The 25,461-nt window shown below is 40.5% G+C and overlaps 1 protein-coding gene across 1 annotated transcript in view; it reads left to right on the top strand.

Annotated features, from left to right (window-relative positions):
* Positions 1 to 25,199, top strand: part of LOC106082133 (calexcitin-1) — a 124,945-nt gene extending 99,746 nt beyond the window's left edge. The window contains exon 5 of the mRNA XM_013244474.2: positions 23,966 to 25,199. Within this exon, the coding sequence (XP_013099928.1) occupies positions 23,966 to 24,289 (324 nt within the window). The 3' untranslated portion in view covers positions 24,290 to 25,199. The remainder of the gene's footprint in view (positions 1 to 23,965) is intronic.
* The last annotated feature ends 262 nt before the right edge of the window (positions 25,200 to 25,461 follow it).

The following is a 25,461-nucleotide window of genomic DNA, read 5'->3' as shown; positions in this document are numbered from 1 at the left end:
ATTGCACATGAGCCGCTTGCTCCAAGACCCAACGCTCGCCTCTAGCCGCCCCTAACCTGGGAACAGACGCTGATGTTGGCCTTTGGTTATTTGAAGGCGCCAATAACTCGCCTTGTCATCTCGAGTGTCATTGGCACTCAATATTTAATTAAGAGCCAGTGCCACCTAACTCCTCACTGAGACTCTCCTCTCTTAAATCGCTGACTGCCCGCGCCGCATTTGCAGCTACTCCGCATAAAAACGGAGCTTTCCATCATCCGCAACCAGTGGACGCTTCCCGTGGTAACGATGGCCACCACACAAGTCGGAGCTCAAAGTTCCAGCCTGATAGTTGCTGATAGTTATCCCGTGTCAACCAGGCAGATATTTTAACCACATTTCATAAAAATCAGGTGAAAAATGCACCATTTATGAACCCATAGCAGGTACACTGAAATATGGGGCGATCTGGATCAAACTCGGTGAGGACGTTGAGGGGTCTAATACAAATCGGATAATAAATGCGCCTTTTATGGACCCAAGATCTTAAATAAGAAAATCGGTATATATTCCAGGTATATCCAAATATGGGCCGGTCTAAAACATACTCAGTACGGATATCGAGGGTTTTTCACAGTGATAGATTTAAGCAAAATCGGGCAATAAATGCGCTTTCTATGGTATACGAATGTATGGAAATTATATCCACATATTTTCCAATCTTGACCAAACTCGGTGTGGAAGTCAAGGGATTCAACAAAACTCGCTGTCTTAAATTTTAGCGAAATCGGGCAATAAATGCGCTTTATATGGACCCAAGACCTTAAATCGGGAGATCGATATATAAGGCAGCTCTATCCAAATAAGCTCCGATCGGTATATGTGCAGCTATATCCAATATGGTCCGATTTGAACCATACTTCGCTCGGACGACGAAGGGACTATCACAGCTTATAGAGCCATATTTCAGTCCAATTGGGTAAAAATTCTTCTATTATAGGCCTATGACCTTAAATCCTTAAATTTTAGGCCACCGTGGCGCAGAGGTTAGCATGTCCGCCTTTGACGCCGAACGCCTGAGTTCAAACTCCTACATGCCTGCATGAATATCGAAAAACTTTTCAACGGTGGTTATCCCCTTACTAATGCTGGGTACATTTGTGAGGTATCCTGCCATGTTAAAACTTCTCTACCATATTGTTGTTGTTGTTATAGCAGTTTGTTGTATTCTATCTTTAGTCTGCTTGATTCTGTTGAGTGTCAAGACCCAGGAACTCTGCGGCTAAGATGGGGTGCATCCACAGGGATCTGGGACTGAGTCGAGTGGGTCTGGCTGGGCAGTTAAACAGGTGACATGTATCGTGCGGTCTATGGTTACAATCGGGACATACGTCTTGCACGTCGGCATCAATCCTTGCTCTGTAGGAGTTGAGGCGGCTTCATCTGCCGGAACGTAATTGAGTCAGAACTACTCTGGTTTGCCGGAGGAGGTCAATTTCTTCAGGTGCAATGGGAGGCGGTCGTTCTCCAAGGACTACATTCATCCTGTAGCCATTAACCGCAACTGGTACCGTGTCTGCATGAATGTTGTTTAGGCCTACCTGATCTAGAGGTTCTTTCTTGTAGCGCTGAACCTCACGATCTAGATCATGTAGATCTACAATACCTTGAGGCTTCTGGGCGGTGGATATCTATCTACAAGATGATGATTTGCATGATCTCTGTGTAACAGCCCAAAAGGTATGGCTTAGACAGCATGTAGTTATGTCTTCCCACTGGTAGGATCTTTGTCTCCTGATGGAGGTGGTTCACATGAAAACTGAGGAGACAGCCCGTTGCAGTTCCGAGGGCGGCATTCTGACAGATCTGAATATTATTCCACTGCGTGTCACAGAGCTGACGAGACCCACTGCCGCTACATAACTTACCACAGACCGACCAATTCCTTTGAACGTGGTCAGCAAGGTTTCTTTGTCTGCACCCCAAGTGCTGACAGCAAGTGACTTGAGGACATTGTTTCTACTTTTGATTGCAGATTGCTGTGACATGTGGGGAGAATGTGTTGGGGAGAAGAGCTGTCAAATGTGACGCCAAGTATTTTGGGACACTTGATGGTCGGAATCATTTCTCCATCGACCATCATAGTCAGCCAGGTATTCACCTTACGCGTATATGTAGTGAACAGTGTGGCTGAAGATTTGGTGGCAGGTATCTTCAGTTCATTGAGTTAGACGTTCAACCTACCGCAGATGTCAACAATGGGTGGGGGGCCTGATGCCATGATCGTACACTCGTCCCTACCAAGTGGTGTCGCTATACGGCACGCCGTTCGGACTCGGCACTAAAAGTGAGGCCCCTTATCATTGAGCTTAAACTTTAATCGGACTGCACTCATTGATATGAGAGAAGTATCCCATGTTCATTAAAGGAATGTCCATGGGAAATTTAGTAGACCTTAAATCCGGAGATTGCTCTGCGAGAATATGTCAAGATATTGTCTGATCTGAACCATATTCGGAACGGATTTTGAGAATCCGAAAGAAGTTCACAGTAGCAAATTTCAACGAAATCGGGTAATAATTGCGGCGTTTATGGGCCTTTAGACCTCAAATCGGGAAATCGGTCTATATGGAGCTTTATCAAGATATTTTTCGATTTAGACCATATTGGATATCGATGTGGGGGTTCTAAGACAAATCACTATGCCATATTTAAGCGCAATCGACAAATAAATAGGGCTGGTTTGGCGCTTATACTTCAATTCGAGTGATCGGTCTATATGGGGGCTATATAAAATCTATTGTCCGATCCGGACCACATTCGACAAGGATGTCGACTGTTTTTTATAGATAACTTCATCTAACAAATTTCAATAAAATCATGCAATACATTCTATGGGCCTTAAATTTTAAATCGGGACATCAATTATTATGACTAAATCCCCATTACAAAAAAATGTTGCAGTTGTTTGCTTAATTTTTCATCAAAATCCATAACCTAATAAAATTTGTCTTTAAACATTTATTTAAAACAAATCAAATCTCCTTTCTTCCGCAAATTTGATTTAAACAATCTGGGCGAAAAAAAAAACACAACAGCAATTAATTTCCAATATTGTATAATCAATGTCCAATGAATTGTATTTTCATTTTGAATACATAACCCGCAGCGTTCAATTGTTGCAGCATACTTTTTGGCAGCTCAGGCTCTAATTGCAAACTTGGGCCCAGAAAACACGAAAAAAAAAATGCCACCACAAATCATAGTGAGATATTCCAAATGTGTTTCGAAACGAGCAAAACCAGACCAACACAAATGGTGAATAACATTAAATTAAAAATTCAGAATATTTAATTAATTTCTTTGCATGAATGAATTGGTAATGAAATTTTTCAATAACAGCAATTTATAAGCAAATGCAATTTTTGTTTTTGGTACTCAAATGTGTGCGTGAGCAATCATTTTTTAAAGAATTTTATTGCACACGAAACGCATTTGTGGTTATTCGTTATTGTATCAGCTTTTTGGTATTGTTGAATAGCTGTGTGGCATACTTTTAAGCGCTCTTGTTTTGGATTGATTCTTTAAGGCGCCATAATCAACAGATGTTGGCGCATTCCTCAAGACATTCGTTAGAAATCATAAAATGTTAGGCTTGTTAACCGCACACTGTGGCTTAACCAAACGAAATACATTTATCAAACAGTTTACTTGGCATAATGATGATAAAATATACAGTTGGTTGGAAGAAGTTTGAGATTTTTTTTTTCTCATAATGGAAAAGTTTAAAACCGCCCACCCAACAGAAAGCGGAAGAACTTTAAATATTCTGCTTAGCCATAGCCTGAGAGTTTGAGAACCCAACTTTGTAGTCGAAGTACATTTGAAGTACATTTAATTATGAAAACCACCATCAGTTTTCTTGGCATCTTTTTTTTAGTCTGCGTTAGTGCGCCTAAAGCTATGCTGCTTATAGCACAAATAAAATTATATTCATATATTCTGAAATGAAGTGAAAAAACTTTTGTAACAAGAACATCCATCAATGCTGCAGTTGATGAGAGGGCGTGTAAATATTTGATAAGATATTAAATAGAAATTAATTATTGAACAGCCAAATATGTTTTAAATAGTGGGGAGGAACAATCGCATTTCTTGGTAGGTATGCCCAATAGTGAAATCGAAATCAATTTAATACAAATAAGGAAGGGCAGAAGTCGACCTTTTGATACCCTACACCAGCTTTGGTATGCAGGTTAAGTCGTCGAAACTAAAATTTTAATTTTAGAATTTCGACCAAAATCCGGACATGTAGTGGGAGTTATAGAAAAAATCGTAGGGCAAAATAATAGTACGATTACGCTACAAACGGTGGAAATTTTGGCTTCTTAGGGCTGAAGAAGTCAAATCCGGTGTTCGGTTTATATGGGGGCTATGTATGTTTATAGACCGATTCGGATCATACCTGGCATGGATATTGGAAATCATAACTCAAGTCTTAGTTCCAAATATCGTATATCGTATGAAAATTGAGGCTTCTAAAGGTTCAAGAAGTCAAATCACGGGAACGGTTTATGTTTAGCTTTATCTGTTTATGGACCGATTCGGATCATACTTGGCATTGATATTGGAAATCCAAACTCAACTATTTGTTCCAAATTTCAGCCAAATCGGATGAAAATTGAAGCTTCTAAGAGCTTAAGAGGTCAAATCCAGGATAGATTTATATGGGGGCTATATCTGTTTATGGACCGATTCGGATTATACTAGGCATGAATTTTGAAAGTCATAACTCAAGTCATTGTATCAAATTTTAACCCAATCGGATGAAAATTGAGTCTTCTAAGGGCTGAAGAAGAATATTTTACTTGGCATGGTTATTGGAAGTCATAACTCAAGCCTTTGTTCCAAATTTCAGCCTAATCGGAGAAGAGGCTTCTAAGGACTCAAGAAGTCAAAACCGGGGATCGGTTAATATGGGGCTATATCTGTTTATTGACCGCTTCGGATCATACTTGGCATAGATGTTGGAAGTCATAAGTCAAGCCTTTGTTTCATATTTCAGCCCAATCGGATGAAAATTGTGCCTTCTATTGGGCTCAAAAACTCAAATCCGGGGATCGGTTTATAGGGGGGCTATATCTGTTTATCGACCGATTCTGATGATACTTGACATGGATTTAGAAAATAATTACCCAAGTCTTTGTTACAAATATCAGTTAAATCGGATGAAAATTGAGACTTCTAGAGGCTCTAGAAGTCAAATCGGGTGATCGGTTTATATGGGGGCTATATCCAAATATGAACCGTTATGGCCCATATGCAATCCCCAACGACCTACATTAATATTAAGTATCTGTACAAAATTGCATGCGGCTACCTGTACGCGTTCGACCGGTATCGTGATTTCCACAGACGGAAGGACTAACGGACGGACATGGCTAGATCGACTAAGAATACCGAGACGATCCTGAATATATACACTTCATGGGGTCGCAGATCAATATTTCGAGTTCTTACGAACGGAATGACTAAATTAGTATACCCGTATCCTTTGGTGTTGGATAAAAAAAATATTTTGTAAAGAAGCAACTTAACTTCCAGTGAATAACCTCGTTTAATTAGCCTTTTTATGCAAAAAGTCAAATTCAAACTTCATCCCACCATTTTTTTATATTCCACATCTTTTGTATGTCGCGCGTTTTTCTTAAAATTATGAGCTGCTTTAAGGTGTTCCGTAAACAAAGTCTCTGTTTCTGCTATATATAAAAAACTTTTTCCTACCTTAAGGCATTCAGCGAAAAAACAAAAAAAAAGTTTTCAGGTTTCTTTGGTGAAATTTTCTCTTGGCAACAAAAGGTTATCCAAACCAAGGAGAAAGTTAAATCAATGAAAAACACGTGGTTATGGGGATTTTGTATTTATTTTTTTTTTTTTTTTCATTGAGGCTATATATGAACTGTGGTAAATTTAACAAGAAACAAAGTTTTTATAGACTCAAAGACGTGATCATGTTGAAAAAATGTTTTTTTTTTTCATAAAAAATTTAACAAACCGTTTTGTTTATTGAAAACAAGCTTGAGGTCAAAGCATGCTCTAATGTTCAATACATTACTTGCATACTAGCGTAGTTTTTAGAAGTTTCAATTATATAGAGCACACGTTTAGGTGCCATAGTTTTAAACAATTATGACCAATGTAGATAGTACATTCACTTAGAATACATTATTCGAATTTCATTTCATTTAGACAAAGGTAAACCTTTATCAATATCATTGTTATATAAAAGACTTGGTCAATGTCAATCTTACTTAACATTCTTTGGTTATAAAATATTTGAAGCATACATGCAGGCAACATTATTCAAAACGATTTATAGCAATTGAATTTAAGGAGTTAATTTTACAATTCGATGCATATATTCAGGCGCTGTAATTCAAAACTGTTTAAACTCATAGAGGCATGGGAAGGAAACTTTGAGTTACATTGTTAGCATTTAACATTCAAAGCCTATGAGTTAATTTGTCCAAGTTTAAGCTTACATTTATTGAGTCTGCTAAGTATTCGTCTATATATGTCAGATTAAACAATCTAAAAGCATAGCATACAACCAGGCATCACAACCGAAAATTATTCGCTGGAAAAGAACAATACAATCCATCAAAATTGCATTTGCCAACATATAGTCATATGTTTAAAAAGCTTAACAGCCTTGTTTGGTCTAGCAAATTATGTTCATTTTCAACGATTATTAGCATTTTTACCAATCAGCAGCAATAAATTCCAAATGTTCCACATCATGGCATTTCACTCGATTCATAACCAAATTAAATTTATTGAGTTATCACCAGTATGGTGGTGAATTGCTTCCCGCCTCCTCCCCAAACCACCAAATAAAAAAAAAAAATTGATCCATTAAAAAGTTTACAAATAAACTATAAAATATGATTTATTTTCATAGCATACTTTGTGGTGTGGCCAAAAAAATTATTAACGAATGTATACACTTTGCCATGTGATTTATTTGCTTCAAATGTAAAATGAAATGAAATGTTTGTAGTTTAACATTTTTGATGGGCCAAGGCAGCTGCCAAAAGTTTCCAATACCAAATGCAGCAACACAATTACCATGTGATGGCTTTTAATTTATTTGCTTTGTTTTGGTGGCCTATTTTTAGGGTGGATGATGGGTAGCAACACAAGGGAGCAAACCAAATCCTTAAAATAGTTAAAATTAAATAAAAAAATTTAATTGTTTAAATTTTAAGCTTTATTTAAGAAAAAGGGTTTAAATTAGGGCTAGAACCATAGTTATCCCTGCCATAATTGTCAACCAAAAACGAATGATCTTGGACGCACATAGGCAAAGGGCTATGACCAAGTAGATCAGCGAAAAAAAAAAAAGAAGCAATGATAGAACCATATATTTCTACTCTATGAGCATTGCGGTCTTTCTACTTTATACGGAGAGTATAATGCCGAATTGCCGGCGAATTTCTCAGATACAACCACGAAGCTTACGAAGCTTATAAAATATAGTAATCATTTCATCTAAAGACGTCTGAAGAGTGTATTTTCATCGTCTGCCTCGGGTTGGTATTCAACCCATTTCTGATGGTGGCAAATCCAGGTGCGTACAGAGAAGGCCATATGCAGGCAAGATTAAAAGGCATAGGTTTAAAGACAGTTGGCTTATGGGCCGTGGGCTCGAAGGGGGTAGGATCATAGGCGGTAGGGTTCCACCCTACTGACCTTAGGCTAGAGGACCGTAGGCTCGAAGGCAGAAGACCACTGGCTCGAAGGCCGTAAGCTCGATGACCGACGGCTCAAATGTGATAGGCTCGAGAACCGAGGGCGGTTGGCCATGTAGGCTTTAGTCTCGAAGGCCGTATTTTCTAATGTAGTTAAGCTCGAAGGCCCTAGCTCAAGACAGACGACCGAAGGCCGTAAGCTGGAAGACAAAAGGCTTAAATGCGGTAGGCACGAGGATCGAAGGCGGTTGGGCAAGTAAACCTTAGTCTCGAAGGCAGTATGCTCAAAGACAGTAAGCTCCAAGGGGGTAGGAGTGAATAACGGAAGTCTCGAAGGCCATAGCTCACAGTTCATAGGCTGAAAGTCCATAGGCTCCAAGGCTTAAACTCAAAGTCCGTCGGCTCGAAAGCTTGAAGACCGTAGGTTCGAAGGCCGTTAGATTGAAGACCGTAGGCTAGAAGGCCCTAGACTAGAAGACCGAAGGCTTAATTCCGGTAGGCTCTCGAAACGAAATCGGTTGGGCACGTAGGCCTTAGTCTCAAAGGCCATATGCTCTAAGGCCGTTAAGATCGAAGGCCCAAGCTCAAGACAGAAGGGCGAAGGCTCGAAGACCGAATGCCGTAAGCTGGAGGACCAAAGGCTTAAATGCGGTAGGCTCGAAGACCGAAGGCGGTTGGGCAAGTAAACCTTGGTCTCGAAGACAGTATGCTTGAAGACATGTAAGCTCCAAGGGAGTGTGAATGAATACCGGAAGGATCGAAGGCTATAGCATACAGTTCCTAGGCTGAAAGTCCATAGGCTCCAAGGCTTAGGCTTCAAGCCCATCGGCTCGAAAACCGTTGGATCAAAGGTCGTTGGTTCAAAGGCCGTAGGTTCGAAGGCCGTAAGCTCGAAGACCGAAGCCCACAAGCTCGAAGACCGAAGGCTCAAATGCGGTAGGCTCGAGAACCGAAGGCGGTTGGGTACGTACGTCTTAGGCTCGAAGACAAAAGGCGGTTGCGCAAGTACACCTTAGTCTCGAAGGCCGTATCCTCTAAAGCGTTAAAGCTCGATTGCCCTAGCTCAAGACAGAAGGGCGAAGGCTCGAAGACCGAATGCCGTAAGCAGCAAGACCAAAAGCTCAAATGCGGTAGGCTCGAGGACCGAAGGTGGTTGGGCAAGTACACCTAAGTCTCGAAGGCAATATGCCCAAAGGCAGCTAAGCTCCAAGAGGGTAGGACTAGAAGCTCGAAGGCCATATATCACAGTTCCTAGGCTGAAAGAGCATAGACTCTAAGGCTTGAAGACCGTAGGTTCGAAGCCCGAAGGCTCAAAGTCCCTAGGATCGAAGGCCGTAGGCTCGAAGGTCATAGGACCGGAGGCTTTGAACACCGTAGGTTCGACTACCGTCGGCTCGAAGGCTATAGGCTAGAAGACCGTAGGTTCGATGGCCGTAGGACCGAAGACCGTAGGGTCGAAGGCCCCAGTCTCGAAGGCCCTATGCTCAAAGTTCCTGGTCTCAAAGTCCCATCGAAGTCTCTACAGTCAAAGTCCGTAGACTGAAATCCCTAAGTTCGAAGGCGGTTAAGATGGAAGGTCCTAGCCTCGATGGACCAAGTCTCAAAGTCCGTAGACTTAAAGACCGTAAGCTCAAAGATTGTAGGCTCAAAGGCCATTGAGCCTACGGTCTTTGACCATAGGCTCAAGAACCAAAGGCTCGAATGCCGTCTTGGCCAGTTTCGCATTGTTTGTGTGGCGGAACTCTGTTATTGTCATCTGGTAGTTCATGCTACACGGATAGTGCTTAGAGAACCCGAAGACCGTGTTTTGCTTTCTGCTGACTGGCCGTAGCACAGTCCTACACCCGAAAATGTTTTCGAATATATCTTTACAGCAATTAAAGATGGTTATTAGAGCTATGACAACCAAGACAATAAAATTACGGAGGTATTTGAGTATAAGAAGCGAATGTCTTTTTCGAGTGTGGTACAATATGTATAACCTGAGTGACGTGCCATAGCCTCACAAGGGGAAATGAGTTAAAGGCATGTGCGACGGTGCTTATCAATGTTTGCTATGAGAGTCCTATGGGGATATTGAGATCGTGACAAAATGAGGCTAATACTGAGCAGGGATGCGGAGTCTAACCCTCGACTCCGACCCCTGGCTTGAGCTGGTGTCGGAATATTAAGTCGGAGCCGGGGAGAGTGGGCTCAACTTCGAACCGAACTCCGGCATCGGCATCAAAACCTCGACTCCGGTCGACTCAGCAGCCCTGATACTGAGGGGTAGATAGAAATGAGATCTGTATGGTATTTGGCCACAGTAGAGCAGAGGTTAGCATGTCAACCTATGATGCTAAACGACCGGCTTCGAATCCTAGCAGGAACATAAGACAATTTTTCAGCGGTGGTTATCGCGTCCTAATGATGGCGACATTTGTGAGGTACTTTGCAATGTAAAATCTTCTCCCAAAGAAGTGTCGCCCTGCGGCATGCCGTTCGGGCTCGGCTACAAAGGGGAGATCCCTTATCATTGAGCTTAAAATTTAATCGGACACGCAAGCATTGATTTGTGAGAAGTTTGCCCCAGTTTCTTAGTAGAATGTTAATGAGAAAATTTGTATTTACATGGTATTTGGTATCATTATGGGACATATAGCACTACGGCAGCATTTGTCCAGAATGGGAGCGGTAAGATAACGTATGTAGGGCATGTGGGGAAGACGATGAGATTTTGAGGCATTCCTTTGTCCTTCGCAGGATTTAGCTGCTAACAGTCTCCGGCACTTGGGTGCGGATACGATTTCCAACTCAAACCAATTTAGAGCCATAAAATGGGACCTAATGGTCCGATCTGCACCCTACTTGGCGGTTAGATCAAGGGGTCTAACATTACTCATTGATCCAAGCTTCAGCGAAATCAGATAATTTTTATTCTTTTTATGGGCTCAATCTCGTTCTATATGGCAGATATATCGAAACACAATCCAATATGGACCATTCTTGGCACAGATGTCGATTAAACAAATATAAATCATTGTTCCAAATTTCAGCGAAACTCAATAATGGCCTTTTATGGGCTCTAGTTCTAAAACAAATGACTGCTCCAAACTGCTGTCAAATCAATGCAAAGGCAATATTGTTATGAACTCCAAAATCTGTTTTGTAGATCGATCTTTATTAATATAACCCACCTTTGAACTTAATCTGCCATTAGTAAAAAATTTATCCGTTCAAAGTTTCAGCCATTATGATTTCAACAGACATATGACCTGTTGCAAACGAAATGACAAATTAAGAGTCCCACTTCGGTGAGTGAAAGTTTAAAAATCTCTGTATGTCTAAAATCGGCAATTTCAAACAAATTGTAGGATATTCTAAAGTTCTGTCATACGAACGGCAGGTGTGTGCCGTTCTCACACACACACGCACACTCACAAACATTTGTCTGCATATAAGGTCCCTTCAATAGATGAACATGCCTCTGGATGTGGGCCCAACAAAGTGTTTTATTATACTGGCTTTTCAATTGCATTCGTTGCGGTTGCCATGTGTATGTATGTGTGTGTGTTTGCATGCGTGTTCATTCTCACGTGTGAGTACACATTGAGTATGTTTCGCCTTGTCATTGTATTGAAAGCGATGATTTCTCTCCCGATGTTTGTACATAACTGAGCATAAGTGTTAGTGTGTAGGTGAACAATGGGTTCGTTTCTTTTTGACACATTTTTGGCCTTTTGCCAGTAGGTGTTGACATAATGTTATATGAGTATGTATATGTGGGTCGGCTGCTATGAATGTGTATGTGGTTGAAATAAAACACTCACACACACACACACACAAATAACAACACACTGTAATTGAATACGTAAAAAGAAGCTGTAGCAAAGCGAAATAATTTCCCTGGCTAAGGATTTTTTTCTCGTTTATTGTGCCTCCCTCACGTTTGAATGTGCGGGTGTGGGGATGTAAGGTAAAAATGAAGGTGAAGAAGGATGTTTTGAGGGAAATGATTTTTGTCCATTGTACCAGATATGTATTTTTTAATGTTTTACACAACATTGGCAAGAGAAAGGACAGCGTAAGCGAACATCGACATCAACATCATTACAATACAATTCGATACTCACCAACAACTCAATGGGCCAACATACAAAACAGAAAACGACAACCTACCATGCAAGGTTTATAGAACTTATGCCTCTTTCTTGTCCCCCCCTATCCGTTGGCCACAAATTTTAATTTAAATAAAGTGGGTTAGCGAGGTTGTATGACCAAAAAGGGAATGACAATCAAATGAACGCCAAGTTTTTTCTCCTTGCGCTGACATTGCCATGTTCTTCGCCTTTGTATTTTCATAAAAGATAATCATTATAATGATATATGTATATGGAGAATAATCCAAACAGCATATATACATATAAACTCGTACAATGGCAATACATGTCGCGACAATACATAGGCATGAACATTAGTTTAAACAAGACTACACAAACATTCATTGGAATTAATATGAAATCTTTGTTTAGGCTTTTTAGCGCTCGCAATTACATTTACACAACAAAACGAAAAAATTGAGGTAAACCAAATGATGGATATTTGCAATGCACAGTGGTCGGCAATCATTTGATGTGAAAGTGTATGTTGAGAAGTAAAAAATGCAACTTGGCTTATAAAAATTAAGGGAATTGGAAAAAATCCGCCGAAAAATGCTACATTCATGAACTCTGAAGCTCATTCAATGCAATTGTCTATAGGGCAGTTATATCCATATATGATCCAATCTGAACATAAGGCTACACAGATTTTTCTAATACAACGAACTGTTCAAAATTTAATCAAAATCGTGTAATAAATTAACCTTTTAAGTGTCCAAGATCAGGCAGCAAGTTCCATTCAGCAGCAAGAAATACATTTTTTATGCCAGATTTGTACTCTACTTTTAAATACCTTTCGTTTGCCCAAAGCAATAAGTGTCATGGTGAGTGGAGTTTTTGAGGGTGGGGAACCACCCACACAATTAAGGTGACATTTTTATGCCAAGTATGTACTCTTCTCTTAAATACCTCTCATTTGAAACCCATATTGCCCAAAGCGGTTAAAGTGTCCGATTAGGTGGTGTTTTTGGGGGTGGGAGACGCCGCGACACTTAGGGTGAAATTTTAATGCCAATTTCGTACTCTACTCTTAAATATCTTTCATTTGATACCCATATTGTCCCTATCGGTAAACATGTCCGTTTGGGTGGGTTTTGGGATGGGGCGTCCCCCCAGATTATTTGAACTCAAAATTTTATACGAACGCGTAGAGCTATCCGCTTGAAATTTGATTTGACATCCTGAGTCCCTGGAAGCCGCAATTTTTTTCCGACTTGGCTGAAATTTTGTACATCTGTTATGACTCCCAACAGCTGTATTAAGTACGCTTCAAATCGGTCAAGAACATGACATAGCTCCCATATAAACCGATCTCCCGATTTGACTTCTTGAGACCACGGAAGCCACAACTTTTATCCGATTTGGCTGAAATTTTGCTCATAGTGTTCCGTCATGACTTCCAACAACTGTGCCAAGCACTGTTAAAATCGTTCCATAACCTGATATAGCTCACATATTAACCGATCTCCCGATTTGACTTCTTGAGTCCTTACAAGCCGCAAGTTTTGTCCGATTTAGCTGAAATTTTGTATGTGGGGTTTTGTTGCGACACTGCCAAATACAGTCTATAACCTGATATAGTCTCTCGATCATCGTTGTTCCGTTCCTAAAAGCTTTAATATTTGCTGGTTTGACAAATGTTTGGTCTGTAGAATAAAATTATGTCCTTCAACTAAATTTTGTATAAATTTTTAGCAGATTACATGGCGGTGAGCTTCCAAGATTCGGCCCGGCCGAACTTATCACACTTTTATTTGTTATCTGTACAACTCTTCAAATGTGCCCTACTCCAATATACAGATATGTATAAACAAAAAAGTGGTTTACCCAAATTCGCATACACCCCTTTTTTCCATATTTTTAAAACTTCAACTTAAGCTGCTAATATTTTCCATTCGAATGCCAGGCCTAAAATATTAGCCTAAGGCAACCACAAAATATAATCCTCTCTAAGGCACGTTTCCATGAAAAAGAGGAAAAAACTTTTCCCCAAGTTTTTGCCGAACAAGTAATTCAAACATTTTCATAGGTGAAGTTCTTAAAGAAACATGATTAACATCTAAGGGGCTCTATTTTACATATTCCAAAAATTAAAGCATACATTTAGGCCTTTCTCAGTTGGTATGTGTTCTTAAATTCTTTAACTTTTCGAATATACTATTTAGCTTTAAATATCCTTTTGTTCTTATCTGCTTTTAAATTTCTATGCCGCCGAGTTTGACTGCCGCCACCCTCTTTCAAATTACTGGCATTGGGTCTGAATATGACTTAAAATATATTCAACTAGGTGGATGTGCATAGAGGCATAAACTATAATCTACTTTTAGGCAAGTGCACAAAGGGCAATTTCATAGCCTAGTTTTAGGCGAGGGTATTAAATCATTTAAATATTTACACCGTTTAAGCTGCTCATAATTCATATAAGAAAATTGTGTGTGTGTGTGTGGGGGGGAAAACAAATGCAATTATATTTCAACTGACTTGAGGAGGAGGCGTTTAAGAGTTTGAAATGAATTTAAATAGCATTTTAAATTAAATCTTAAATGAATGAAAATATCTTTAGAGAACTCGTTAATTAATATTGACTACCATATAAATGGAAAAATAAAAATTTATTTACATGGCCTATTTAATTATCTTCAATGCTGTGTGTTAAATTTACCTTTCCATATTAAAGTGGACATTTAGTATTTTTTTTCTTGATCTCATTTAATGACATTGATTTAAAGTGAAACGAACACACAAATGATGAGTATGTCTTTGTTATTAAATCAGACATTGTATGAATTCGATTAAAAATTAACATACAGTCAGATAAGCCTCATATGATTGTTTTCATCAAGCCGCCTCAAAGGTGAAAGCATATAAATGAGCCATAATGATTATTTCCACTTTAACTATATGGGTCATAGGATATTGAATGAAACAAAGGTTTTTAAATAAAATATCCTCATCTCTCAAATAGTTTAACTGGCTTTTATATAAATTTAAATTTTCCATTATTTTTCACAATTTGGCTTTCACTTTCATTGATAATTACCAATTTCCTTGAACCACCACAAATGGAAAATATCTGTTTTAATTAACCCAATCAATGATACAACAAAACCATTGTTTAACAAATAAAATATTATTAATAAGCTTCAGCACTTTTAAATTATAAATCAATTACAGCTATACAGATACCCACACATGTCCTCGGATATTTTCTTTCTCTTATTCGAATGTGTACATGTATGAGTATTCCATAATTTATATGTTTACAGCACAATTTATTAAATTAACGATGAGAAAGAGAATTCATTTGGTTAAACATACGTGCCAAAACAGTTAACAATATGAAAATTATATTCCATATGTTTCATTTTTTTATGTTTTCAATTTATATGAATACATTTCACACTTATACTGACATTCAGGCACATAAAGGCCAAGGGTTTGGCATATTGGTATAAAGGACTGACAAGTTGTCATGGCCTCTAGGGGAAAAACAGAAAAATACAAATATTGAAAATAAGTTCAATGTGGGAGCTATATCCAATTATGAACCAATTTTGATGGACCTCGACGGATGTTTTCAGATGGGTTATTAAACAAACCGTAGCAAATTTCGAGCAAATATGTTCAAAATGTAATGACTATGCTTGACAAATGGCAATATTATTGCCAATTACCCATAATCTGTCCAACATATATATGGGAGCTATATCCAAGTCTGAACCTATTTAGAGCAAAGTCAGATATTGGGGTAGTTGTCGAGGAAAGCGTTGTACAAAGTTTTTGCAAAATGGGTCAATAAACGCGCTTGCAGTGGCTCAAGTAGTGGAAATCGGGCGATATACATATGTGGCAGCCATATCTCAATCTGAACTGATTTCTATGAAATCAACATGTAATGCCGATAGCCATAAGAAAATCCCTCCGGCCTAATTACTAGAGAATCGGTTAAAAAATGAACACTATATTGCAATATTTCTCAAAATCGGACGATCATATATATGGGAGCTATATCTATATCTGAACCGATTTCAAAAAAAACTTCTCCGATATTGTGGTAGTCGTCGAGGATAGCGTTGTACAAAATTTTGGTAAGATTGGCCAATAAAAGCGCTTGCTGTGGCTCTAGAAGTTAAAATCGGCCAATAAATACATATGAGAGCTTAAGGAGAGCATATGAAAGCTTAGGTGTATGTCCATAGCGGCATGGGGCGGATTAATATCTGCACCCTCTTTTCAACTTAACCTTGCCTAAATCTAAATCCGAACCGATTTCCATGAAATTCACCAGTAATGTCTAAAGTCAAAAGAAAATCCTTCCTAATAAATTTCGAGAGAATTGGTTATTGCATTATTACTGCAAATCGAACGATCACATATATGGGAGCTATATTTAAATCTGAAGCGATTTTTTCCAATTTCAATAGGCTTTGTCTCTAGGCCGAAAAACATGCCTGTACCAAATTTGAAGACAATCGGATAAAAAATTGCGGCCTTTACTTTGTACACAAATTAATATGGACAGACAGACAGATACACGAAACAGAAAGTGGTTCTGAGTCGATCGGTATACTTGTCAATGGGTCTATCTCTCTCCTACTTCTGGGTGTTACAAACAAATGCACTAAGTTATTATCCCTGAGCCACAGTATTGGCGTAGGGTATAAAAATTGTTAGTCGAGTAGTGTATAAAAATTGTTTTGTAGGGGTTTTGAGCAAAATATTGCAAATTTTGCCCATGAACATTCCACATTCCGATTCAAGTTAAAGCTCAATGATAAGGGGCCACCTTTTCATAGCCGAGTCCGAACGGCGTGCCGCATTGCGACACCTCTTTGGAGAGATGTTTTACATGGCAAAGTACCTCCGAATCAAGTTAAAGCTCAATAACAAGGGGCCTCCTTTTTATAGCCGAGTCCGAACGGCGTGCCACAGTGCGACACCTCTTTGGAGAGATGTTTTACATGGCAAAGTACCTCACAAATGTTGTCAGCATTAGGAGGGGAAAACCACCGCTGGAAATTTTTTCTGATGTTTTCGGCAGGATTCGAACCCAGGCGTTTAGCGTCATATGCGTACATGCTAACTTCTGCGCTACGGTGGCCTCCTTTTTTAGGTACCTTCCACAAAATTCCAACAATTGAAAATCGGACCATAAATAAGCTTTTGGATGTCTGAACAAAATTTTGTAAGGCAAAGGCGACCTACTTTGACGATCAGTCCCCCTTCTAAGGCCTTGAAACTTCGCATATAGTCTGAACAACACCTCAGCTATAACCATATAAAATTTCGTTTTTTTCCGTTTGCAAATGGCAGGCTAATTATACCCACCACCATAGGATTTGGATTCGGCTTGTATTTGGATTGTTCGGTTGTCTTCAGGCGGTGGGTTTCTTCGGGGGCTTAGAGTTAGCTTGTGCACGCATCGTGGGTATCATCGCTACCTTGATTAGAGTCTGGAAAGACAAGAGCAGCGTTAAAGGAAAAGTGGTGTTCAGTACAGTGCGGATGCGAACGAGTCGCTTTAGGATGCGAACTAGTGGCCCAGCCACGTAAGGATGCGAATTAGTTTCCTAGCCGCGAATTAGTTTCCTAGCCGTAGGATGCGAACAAATCAGCATTAGGATGCGAACTAGTTGCCTAGTCGCGTTAGGATGCGAACTAGTTGCCTAGTCGTTAGGATGCGAACGAATCGCGTTCGGATTAGAACGATCAACGTTACGATGCGAACGAATCAGCGTTAGGATGCGAACAGGTTACCCAGTCGCATTAGGATGCGAACGAATCAGCGTTAAGATTCGAACTAGTTTTCTAGTCGCGTTAGGATGCGAACGAATCACGTTAGAATGCGTACGAATCAGCGTTAGGATGCGAACCAGTTGCCCAGTTGCGTTAGGATGCGAAAAAATCAGCGTTAGGATGCGAACCAGTTGCCTAGTCGCGTTAGGATGCGATCGAATCATCTTTAGGATATGAACTAGTTTCCTAGACGCGTTAGGATGCGAACTAGTTGCCCAGTCCCGTTAGGATGCGAACGAATCATCGTTAGGATGCGAACCAGTTACCCAGTCGCATTAGGATGCGAACGAATCGCGTTAGGTTGCGAACAAATCAGCGTTAGGATGCGAACCAGTTGCCCAGTCGCATTAGGATGCGAACTAGTAACCCAGTCGCGTTAGGATGCGAACTAGTGGCTCAGTCACGTAGGGATGTGAACTAGTTTCCTAGACGCGTTAGGATGCGAACCAGTTGCCCAGTCGCCTTAGGATGCGAACGAATCATCGTTAGGATGCGAACCAGTTGCCCAGTCGCATTAGGATGCGAACTAGTAACCCAGTCGCGTTAGGATGCGAACTAGTGGCTCAGTCACGTAAGGATGTGAACTGGTTTCCTAGACGCGTTAGGTTGCGAACCAGTTGCCCAGTCGCGTTAGGATGCGAACCTGTTGCCCAGTCCCCCAGTACCAACGGATCCGTCAGTTAGGATGCGAACGAATCGCATTAATCGGTGATGAAATTCTTAGGGCTTCTAGGCTTTCTGACCATGCAAAACGTTTTACTATGCTGTCTGCTCAACGACTCATGACCCGCCCTAGAAAACCTGACATTAAGTAGCAGGTGCTACATCAACCAAGTGAGAATTATATCCCACTGGTCTTGTTAAAATAGACGTCGAATAACGACAATCCGTGTGAGCAACTGTGCCAACAAGCAAAAATGTCAATTTCCATGCCCGACCGTAAGCTCATTACATAGGTATGTCTAAATGTTCATCACTTGTACTGAAAGTGATATAAGTTTGGATGGCTGTGGGGACGAGCTATGCGTATTTATGTAAAAAAATGTGTATACCAGGCTAGCTGGCCAATCATGACGATCGTATTTATGAATGGTTGTGTGGCTGGGCCATGCGTATCTATGTACATAAAATGTGTCTAGCGTGTCGGTTGAGCATGACTAGCGTGTATATGGATGGTTGTGTGGCCCATGCGGATTAATATACGCGGACGGTTACCACGGCACAGTGGCCAAGAACGAACCATGTCCGTCCGTCTGTCGAAATCACGATAGCGGCCGAACGCGCAAAGATAGCCGCTTGAAATTTTGCACAGATACCTAATATACATGTAGGTCGTTGGAGATTGCAAATGAGCCATATCGGTTCAGATTTGGATATAGCTCTCATATAAACCGATCTCCCGATTTGAGATCTTGAGCCCCTGGATGCCACAATTTTTGTCCGATTAGGCTGAAATTTTCCACATGGTGTTCTGCTATGACTTGCAATAACTGTGCCAGGTACGGTCGGAATCGGTCTATAACCTCATATAGCTCCCATATAGACCGTGCCCTCGATATAAGGTCTTGGACCCATAAATGGCGTAATTATTGTCCAATGTCGCCGAAGTTTGGGACAAAGAGTTGCGTTAGGATCTTCGACCTTCTTTTTCAATTTGGCCCAGATCGGTCCTGAATGGGATATAGCTGTCACATAGACCGATCTCTCTATTTAAGGTTTTGGGCCCATTAAAGATGGAACGATCTAAATCGCTGTATAACCTGGTATTGCTTTAGTCTTTTACGGCCGCCAGAAGCTCCAATGTTTGCTTTCATCCTTCAAAATCCCTGGTGCTGGGTTCACAAGATTCGGTCCGAAGGGCACATTTTTATTGTTGCTTGTTACTTCTGCAACAGCATTTTTTATCCTTGAGTTCACCATCATCCTATTGCACTTTTTGAAAAAAAAATCCATCATTCAAAATGCGTTGTCCTCTGCCACCACTTCAATTAAGCTTTTGGCCAAATTTCACAAAAATTCGTTAACATAAAAATAATGGCGCACTTGCAGTAATAATTGTTTTACAACTTTCATCATTGAATTAACATTACTTTTGTCATTTCTCCTCCATTCGTGATCACTGCAAATGACAGTAAAGCTGTCGTAAGCAAAAATAAAATAGCAAGGCAAAAAAAATTATTACCCTGATGAAGAAGTAAACGATGACGAGGCAAATTGTCTGATTGATAGCCATTGTGGATAGAATGCACTTGCTTCAATTAATGTTATAACAGCCTGGATTACGTTGATTATGCATTGCAATGGCATTCGAACAAAAGAAAAGGCGAAAAAAGGAAAATGGAACACGTTTTGCCTTAAGCATTAAAGCAAAAAAAATAAAACAAGTAAAAACGTGCTAAGTTCGGCCAGGCCGAATCTTGGGTACCCACCACCATGGATTCCGCTGAAAATCCTCCTTGATAATCTCAGATAGTATTTGAATTATTTTGCAAAAAAGCAAATCGGGATTTGGTTACGGGTGCTATGATAAGTAGACATATCGGGGAATCAGTATATGGACCGATTCGGATCACTCTAAGCACTGATCAAAGCTGAAGTCACTGTGCCAAATTTCAGCCAAATCAGGTGAAAATTGAGGCTTCTGGGAGCTCAAGAAGTCAAATCCAGGAATCGGTTTATATGGGGTCTATATCAGTTTATAGACCGAATAAGAACGTATTTGCCATGGATGGATGGATGGATACTTGGAAGTCATAACACAAGTCTTTGTTCCAAATTTCAGCCAAATCGAATGAAAATTTAACCTCCTAGGGGCTCAAGAAGTCAAATCCGGCGATCGGTTTATATGGGGCTATTGATCAGTTTATTGATCGATTCAGTCATACTCGATGTATGTCAGATTATAGACCTTCTAGGATCGTACTTGGCATGAATGTTGGAAGTCATAACACAAGTCTTTGTTCCAAATTTCAGTCAAATCGGATGAAAATTTAAGCTTCTAGGGGCTCAAGAAGTCAAATCGGTTTTGGAGCCATATCAGTTTTTTAATCGATTTGATCGATCGAAGTATGAACGGTAGTACTTGTGCCAAATTTCAGCAAAATCGGACGGACAGACGGATATCGATGGAACAACTCAAAACGTCAAGAATTTATAAACCTTATTGTGTCTCAAGTCAATATTGCAAGGTGTTTCAAACGGAATGACCAGATAAGTATGCTCTTATTCTATGGTGTTGGGTATAAAGAAATGCTTGGAAAGCACTAGTGAGGCATCTAGGTTGCGCAAAGTGCTCTCGAAGGATCCCATCACTCCAAGCTCCCTGAGGAGGGAGAACTGGACTTACACTGAGAGTGGGCAGGATACGGAGGAACTTAACTTTTGATAGAGGCTCATTTCCCAGGTGGTCAGGAAGAGGTCGACGATCAAGACATTGCAATACCTACACATGTGGCCCTAACGGATGACCTCATCAGGGACATCGTTGACGAGGAGAAGATAGAGTGGGTGATCCGCACTTCTCGGCCATTTACGTCGGCTGGACGTGACGGAATTATCCCGGCACTTCTGCAGGATTCTCTTGGAGTCACCCTGCCAAGGCTTGAACGGATCTTCCGAGCAAGCCTTGCATGATCCTCCTTACTGAGGGCATAGAGGGAAATCAAGGTTGTCTTTATCCCCAAGGCGGGAAGAATAAACCACAGTACGACGAAGGACTATAGGCCTATTAGTCTGTCTGAAGGCCACCGTAGCACCTATGACGCTGAAGGCCTGGGTTCGAATCCTAGCGAGACCATAAGAAAAAATATTCATCGGTGATGCGATGCCATGTAAAACTTCTTTTCATAGACGTGTCGCACTCGGGAACGCCGTTCGGACTCGGCTATAAAAATGAAGCCCCTTATTATTGAGCTTAAACTTGAATCGGACTGCACTCATTGATATGTGAGAAGTTTGGCCCTGTTCCTTAGTAGAATGTTCATGGGCAAAATTTGCATTTGCAGTCTGTCATCGTTTTTGAAAAAACACAGAAAAAACTAATTTACCTGAAGGTAAGAGGGGGACTGAAGCCGGAGAAATTCAGTGGGGCACAACGCGCATACCTCAAAGGCAGGTCGGTGGAGACGGCCCTTCACGAGGCGGTTCAAGAGGTCGAGTCGTCTCTCCGACAGAAGGAGTACACTTTGACAGCCTTCTTGGATATTGAGGGGGCCTTCAATGGAGAGATGGGAGCGATAGTCACCGCACATGACAGCACAGGGATTCGTCCCTTAATCTCCCAGTGAACTAATAATATGCTTTATGGCAGGATTATTAATGCGAACCTGGGAGATAGTGTGGTCAGAAAGCGAGTGACCAGAGGAACACCCTAAGATGGGGATTTTTCTCCGATTCTATGGAACCTCGTGATTAATGAAATCCTGGGGGAGGTTGTAGCGATGGGCTACCAGAAATGGGTTGAGGAACAACCCAGGGATGACGGAGCTGGTGCTCTTCACGCGTAGATATGAGATATCGGAGTTAAGACTCCCGTCCCTGGGCTGGGTAACCCTGCGGCTGTTGAAGGAGGCAAAGTACCTAGGCATAGTCCTCAATTCGAAACTGTCCTGGGAGAGAAACACCGAAGAAGAAGCCTTTAGGAACTGTGTGGTTTTTACTCCTGCAGGAGAATTTTCAGTAGGAAGTGGGGGGTGACTCCCAAAATGATTCATTGGATATATACGGCCATCGTGAGACCAGTACTGGCCTATGGAGCACTGCTATGATGGAATGCTGCACTGCTATGATGTCGGGATCACAGGGGCACTGAGATCCGCTCTGCAGGCAGGCCTGGAGGCGATGCTGGATATGCAGCCCATTAGCGCCTATATTTAGAACTGCGCTGCCAGGTTTGCGCTTAGGCTGAGGGAACTCGGCATAGGCTGAGGGAACTCGGCATAGGCTGAGGGAACTCGGCATGCTGAAGGAGGATGGTTGCGGCCACAGTTCAATTCTAGGTGTTATGCATACGGAGGGTAGACTGAGGAGGGTCTCCGACTAAGGAAGATCTCCGACTAAGAAGGATCTCCGACTAAGGAGGATCTCCGACTAAGAAGGATCCCCGACTAAGGAGGATCTCCGACTAAGGAGGATCTCCGACTAAGAAGGATCTCCGACTAAAGAGGATCTCCGACTAAGGAGGATCTCCGACTAAGGAGGATCTCCGACTAAGGAGGATCTTCGACTAAGGAGGATCTTCAACTAAGGAGGAGCTCCGACCTGGCACCAGTCGGCACTGGTGCCTGGTAGTCGACTGGTACCAGGTAGTCGGTAGTCGTCCCTATCAGGAACGAATGGAGGGCGAATGATGTACTTGAGGAGGATGAGATCTCGATCTAAACAGATGGCTCCAAGATGGAGTCAGGGACTGGCTTGGGGGTCTACTCTGATGCATTCTATATCAGTATGTCTCTGAGACTGCCGGACGAGTGTACGCTCTTTCAGGCAGAGGTCTGTGCGATGGCAGTGGCCGCAAGAGAAATTCTGGTAAGGCACTTAGCCCCCTCGAACCTCAAAATTTATGTGGACAGTATAGAGGCGCTCGAGGCCTTAGGGTTGAGGATGTTGAGATCGAGATGTGTGGCGGATTGTTTGGTATCCCTGGATAGGCTCCGGGCCCACAATGTGACACTAACATGGGTTCCTGGGCATGAGGGGATTCCAGGGAATGAGAGGGCGACCGAGAGCGCCAGGAGTTGCCTCGACTGCCAAAGAGCCTATTGATAACTTGCTGTGTTCCTGTTGGGATCTACAGAGATGTAGGCTTTCTTTTCTGGGGAACCGTTACTTCTGTGTTCTGGGTGAACTTGTGAGGGGGGTGCCACAAGCTCCGGCGTATGTATATCCCTGCTTGCGTGGGCATAGGCTTTTCTTCAACCCCCGCTCGGGTTCTCCACACCTCCTGTCTTTCTTTTATCCGTGTATAACCTCTAATCTGAGGTCTCACATCTTCTTTCTCTTCCCTTTCTCTCTCTAGGGTACCACAATGGGCCAAACTGTTATCTGAGTGAACTCTCCTCTGATGGGCAACCCATTCAACCTAACCTTAGCTAATCTTATCCTTAATTTAAATTCAAATTTACTTTGCTGGCCTCCGAGTGAACTCACCTCTGGTGGGCAGCCCATTCAACCTAACCTACCTAACCCCTAATCTTATCCTTAATTTTAATTCATATTTACTTTGCTGAAAGTTTTTTTTTTTTCATTGTTTTGATTTTTATTCTAACTAAAATTTTGTCTTCTCATTCTCTCTTTTTGCAGGTTTCCGTTGACGAATGGTGCAACATGTGGGACGCCTATGCCAAGGATCCCAGCACTGTCATGGATTGGCAAAACAAATACATGAACTTTATGTTCGATCTGGAAGATGCCTCCACCGATGGCAGCATTGATGTTGAAGAATTTGCCTTGGTTTGCTCCAGCTATGGTTTGGAGAAGAAGGAGTGTGAGGAGGCCTTCACCAAAATGGCCCAGGGTAATGCTGAAGTAACACGTGACCAATTTGCTGCCTTGTGGAAGGAATACTTTTCGGCTGAGGATGCAAATGCACCCGGAAACTTTATCTTTGGCAAAACTTCATTTTAACAAAATTAAACTGAAAGAAAATAGAGAAAATAACAAAAAATTTTCCAAGCAACACCAAACCAAAAAAAATAACACTGATGATTATATAATGAAATGCAAAAATGCCAGAGAAGAAATGTTATATTTGAAAAAATATTAAAAAAATATACATATATATAAATTAAACACTTGTTTTTCCATTTCTTAATTTTTTTTCTAAATTCCCCAAAAGAAATCCTGTTAATTGAATACTAACTACAGCAAAAAACAAATTTCGATTAGTCAAAAAAACCTAAATATAACAAAAAACAATAAACAAAGTAACTGAAAGCTAAATGTTGAATTTAATAACACACAAAAAATACCAGAATTATATATATATACAGAAAATAAATATATATTTATAAAAACTAATAAAAATATAACAGAAAAAAACCATGAAATAGCATTTTTTTAGAAAGTTGGCCAAAAAACATGAGATTGTTCGACACCATAGAACAACTTGAGGGGAAAAAATTCGAGCCTATATTTTGGTGAGGAATTGGTAATCAAAATTTAAAAACAAAAAATTTTGAATAGAATATTTTTTTCTGAAAACTTGAAAAAATTAAACAACACACAAAACTTATTTATAGAGAATTTATTTTCCATAGATGTTTGTTATCAAAAAAAAAAGGAAAAAAATAACTACCCCTAAATCAAAACACAAATTTTTGTGACTCAAAATTAGAAAAACCTCCCCAAAAACAAACAACAAACCCTGCAACAAGAAAGGCAAGTGTTTAGTTTTTTTCCAGTATTATTTATAACAAAAAAAAAAACTATATTTTATGTAATCAACAAAAGTAAACTCAAAACCAGATTAGTGTTCTCTTTTTATGGGTCAATTTAATAAAAAAAAAAAAAACAAAAAATAGATATTTACGGGAAACACACATAACAGAACAGCCTCCCTTTTGAAAACAAATATAACTGAAAAAATATCGAGCAGAGCTATTCAAAACAAAAACCAAATTTAACTCATAGAACAGCCACAACAACCATAACTGTCTGGTGTTCTTATTTATTTATCTTCAATTAAATTCTAAATAAACAAAACTTAAAAAACCGAAAATAATAACAACAATGGGAATATAAATGCAAAAAACAGCAAAAAACATGCCGAACAGCACACACACAGAACAAACAATACA

This window comes from Stomoxys calcitrans, chromosome 2 (genome assembly GCF_963082655.1).
Source record: "Stomoxys calcitrans chromosome 2, idStoCalc2.1, whole genome shotgun sequence".
NCBI classification, from domain to species: Eukaryota; Metazoa; Arthropoda; class Insecta; order Diptera; family Muscidae; genus Stomoxys; species Stomoxys calcitrans.
Note: the sequence above shows the minus strand (reverse complement) of the source record. Positions and strands in the feature narration are given on the sequence as shown.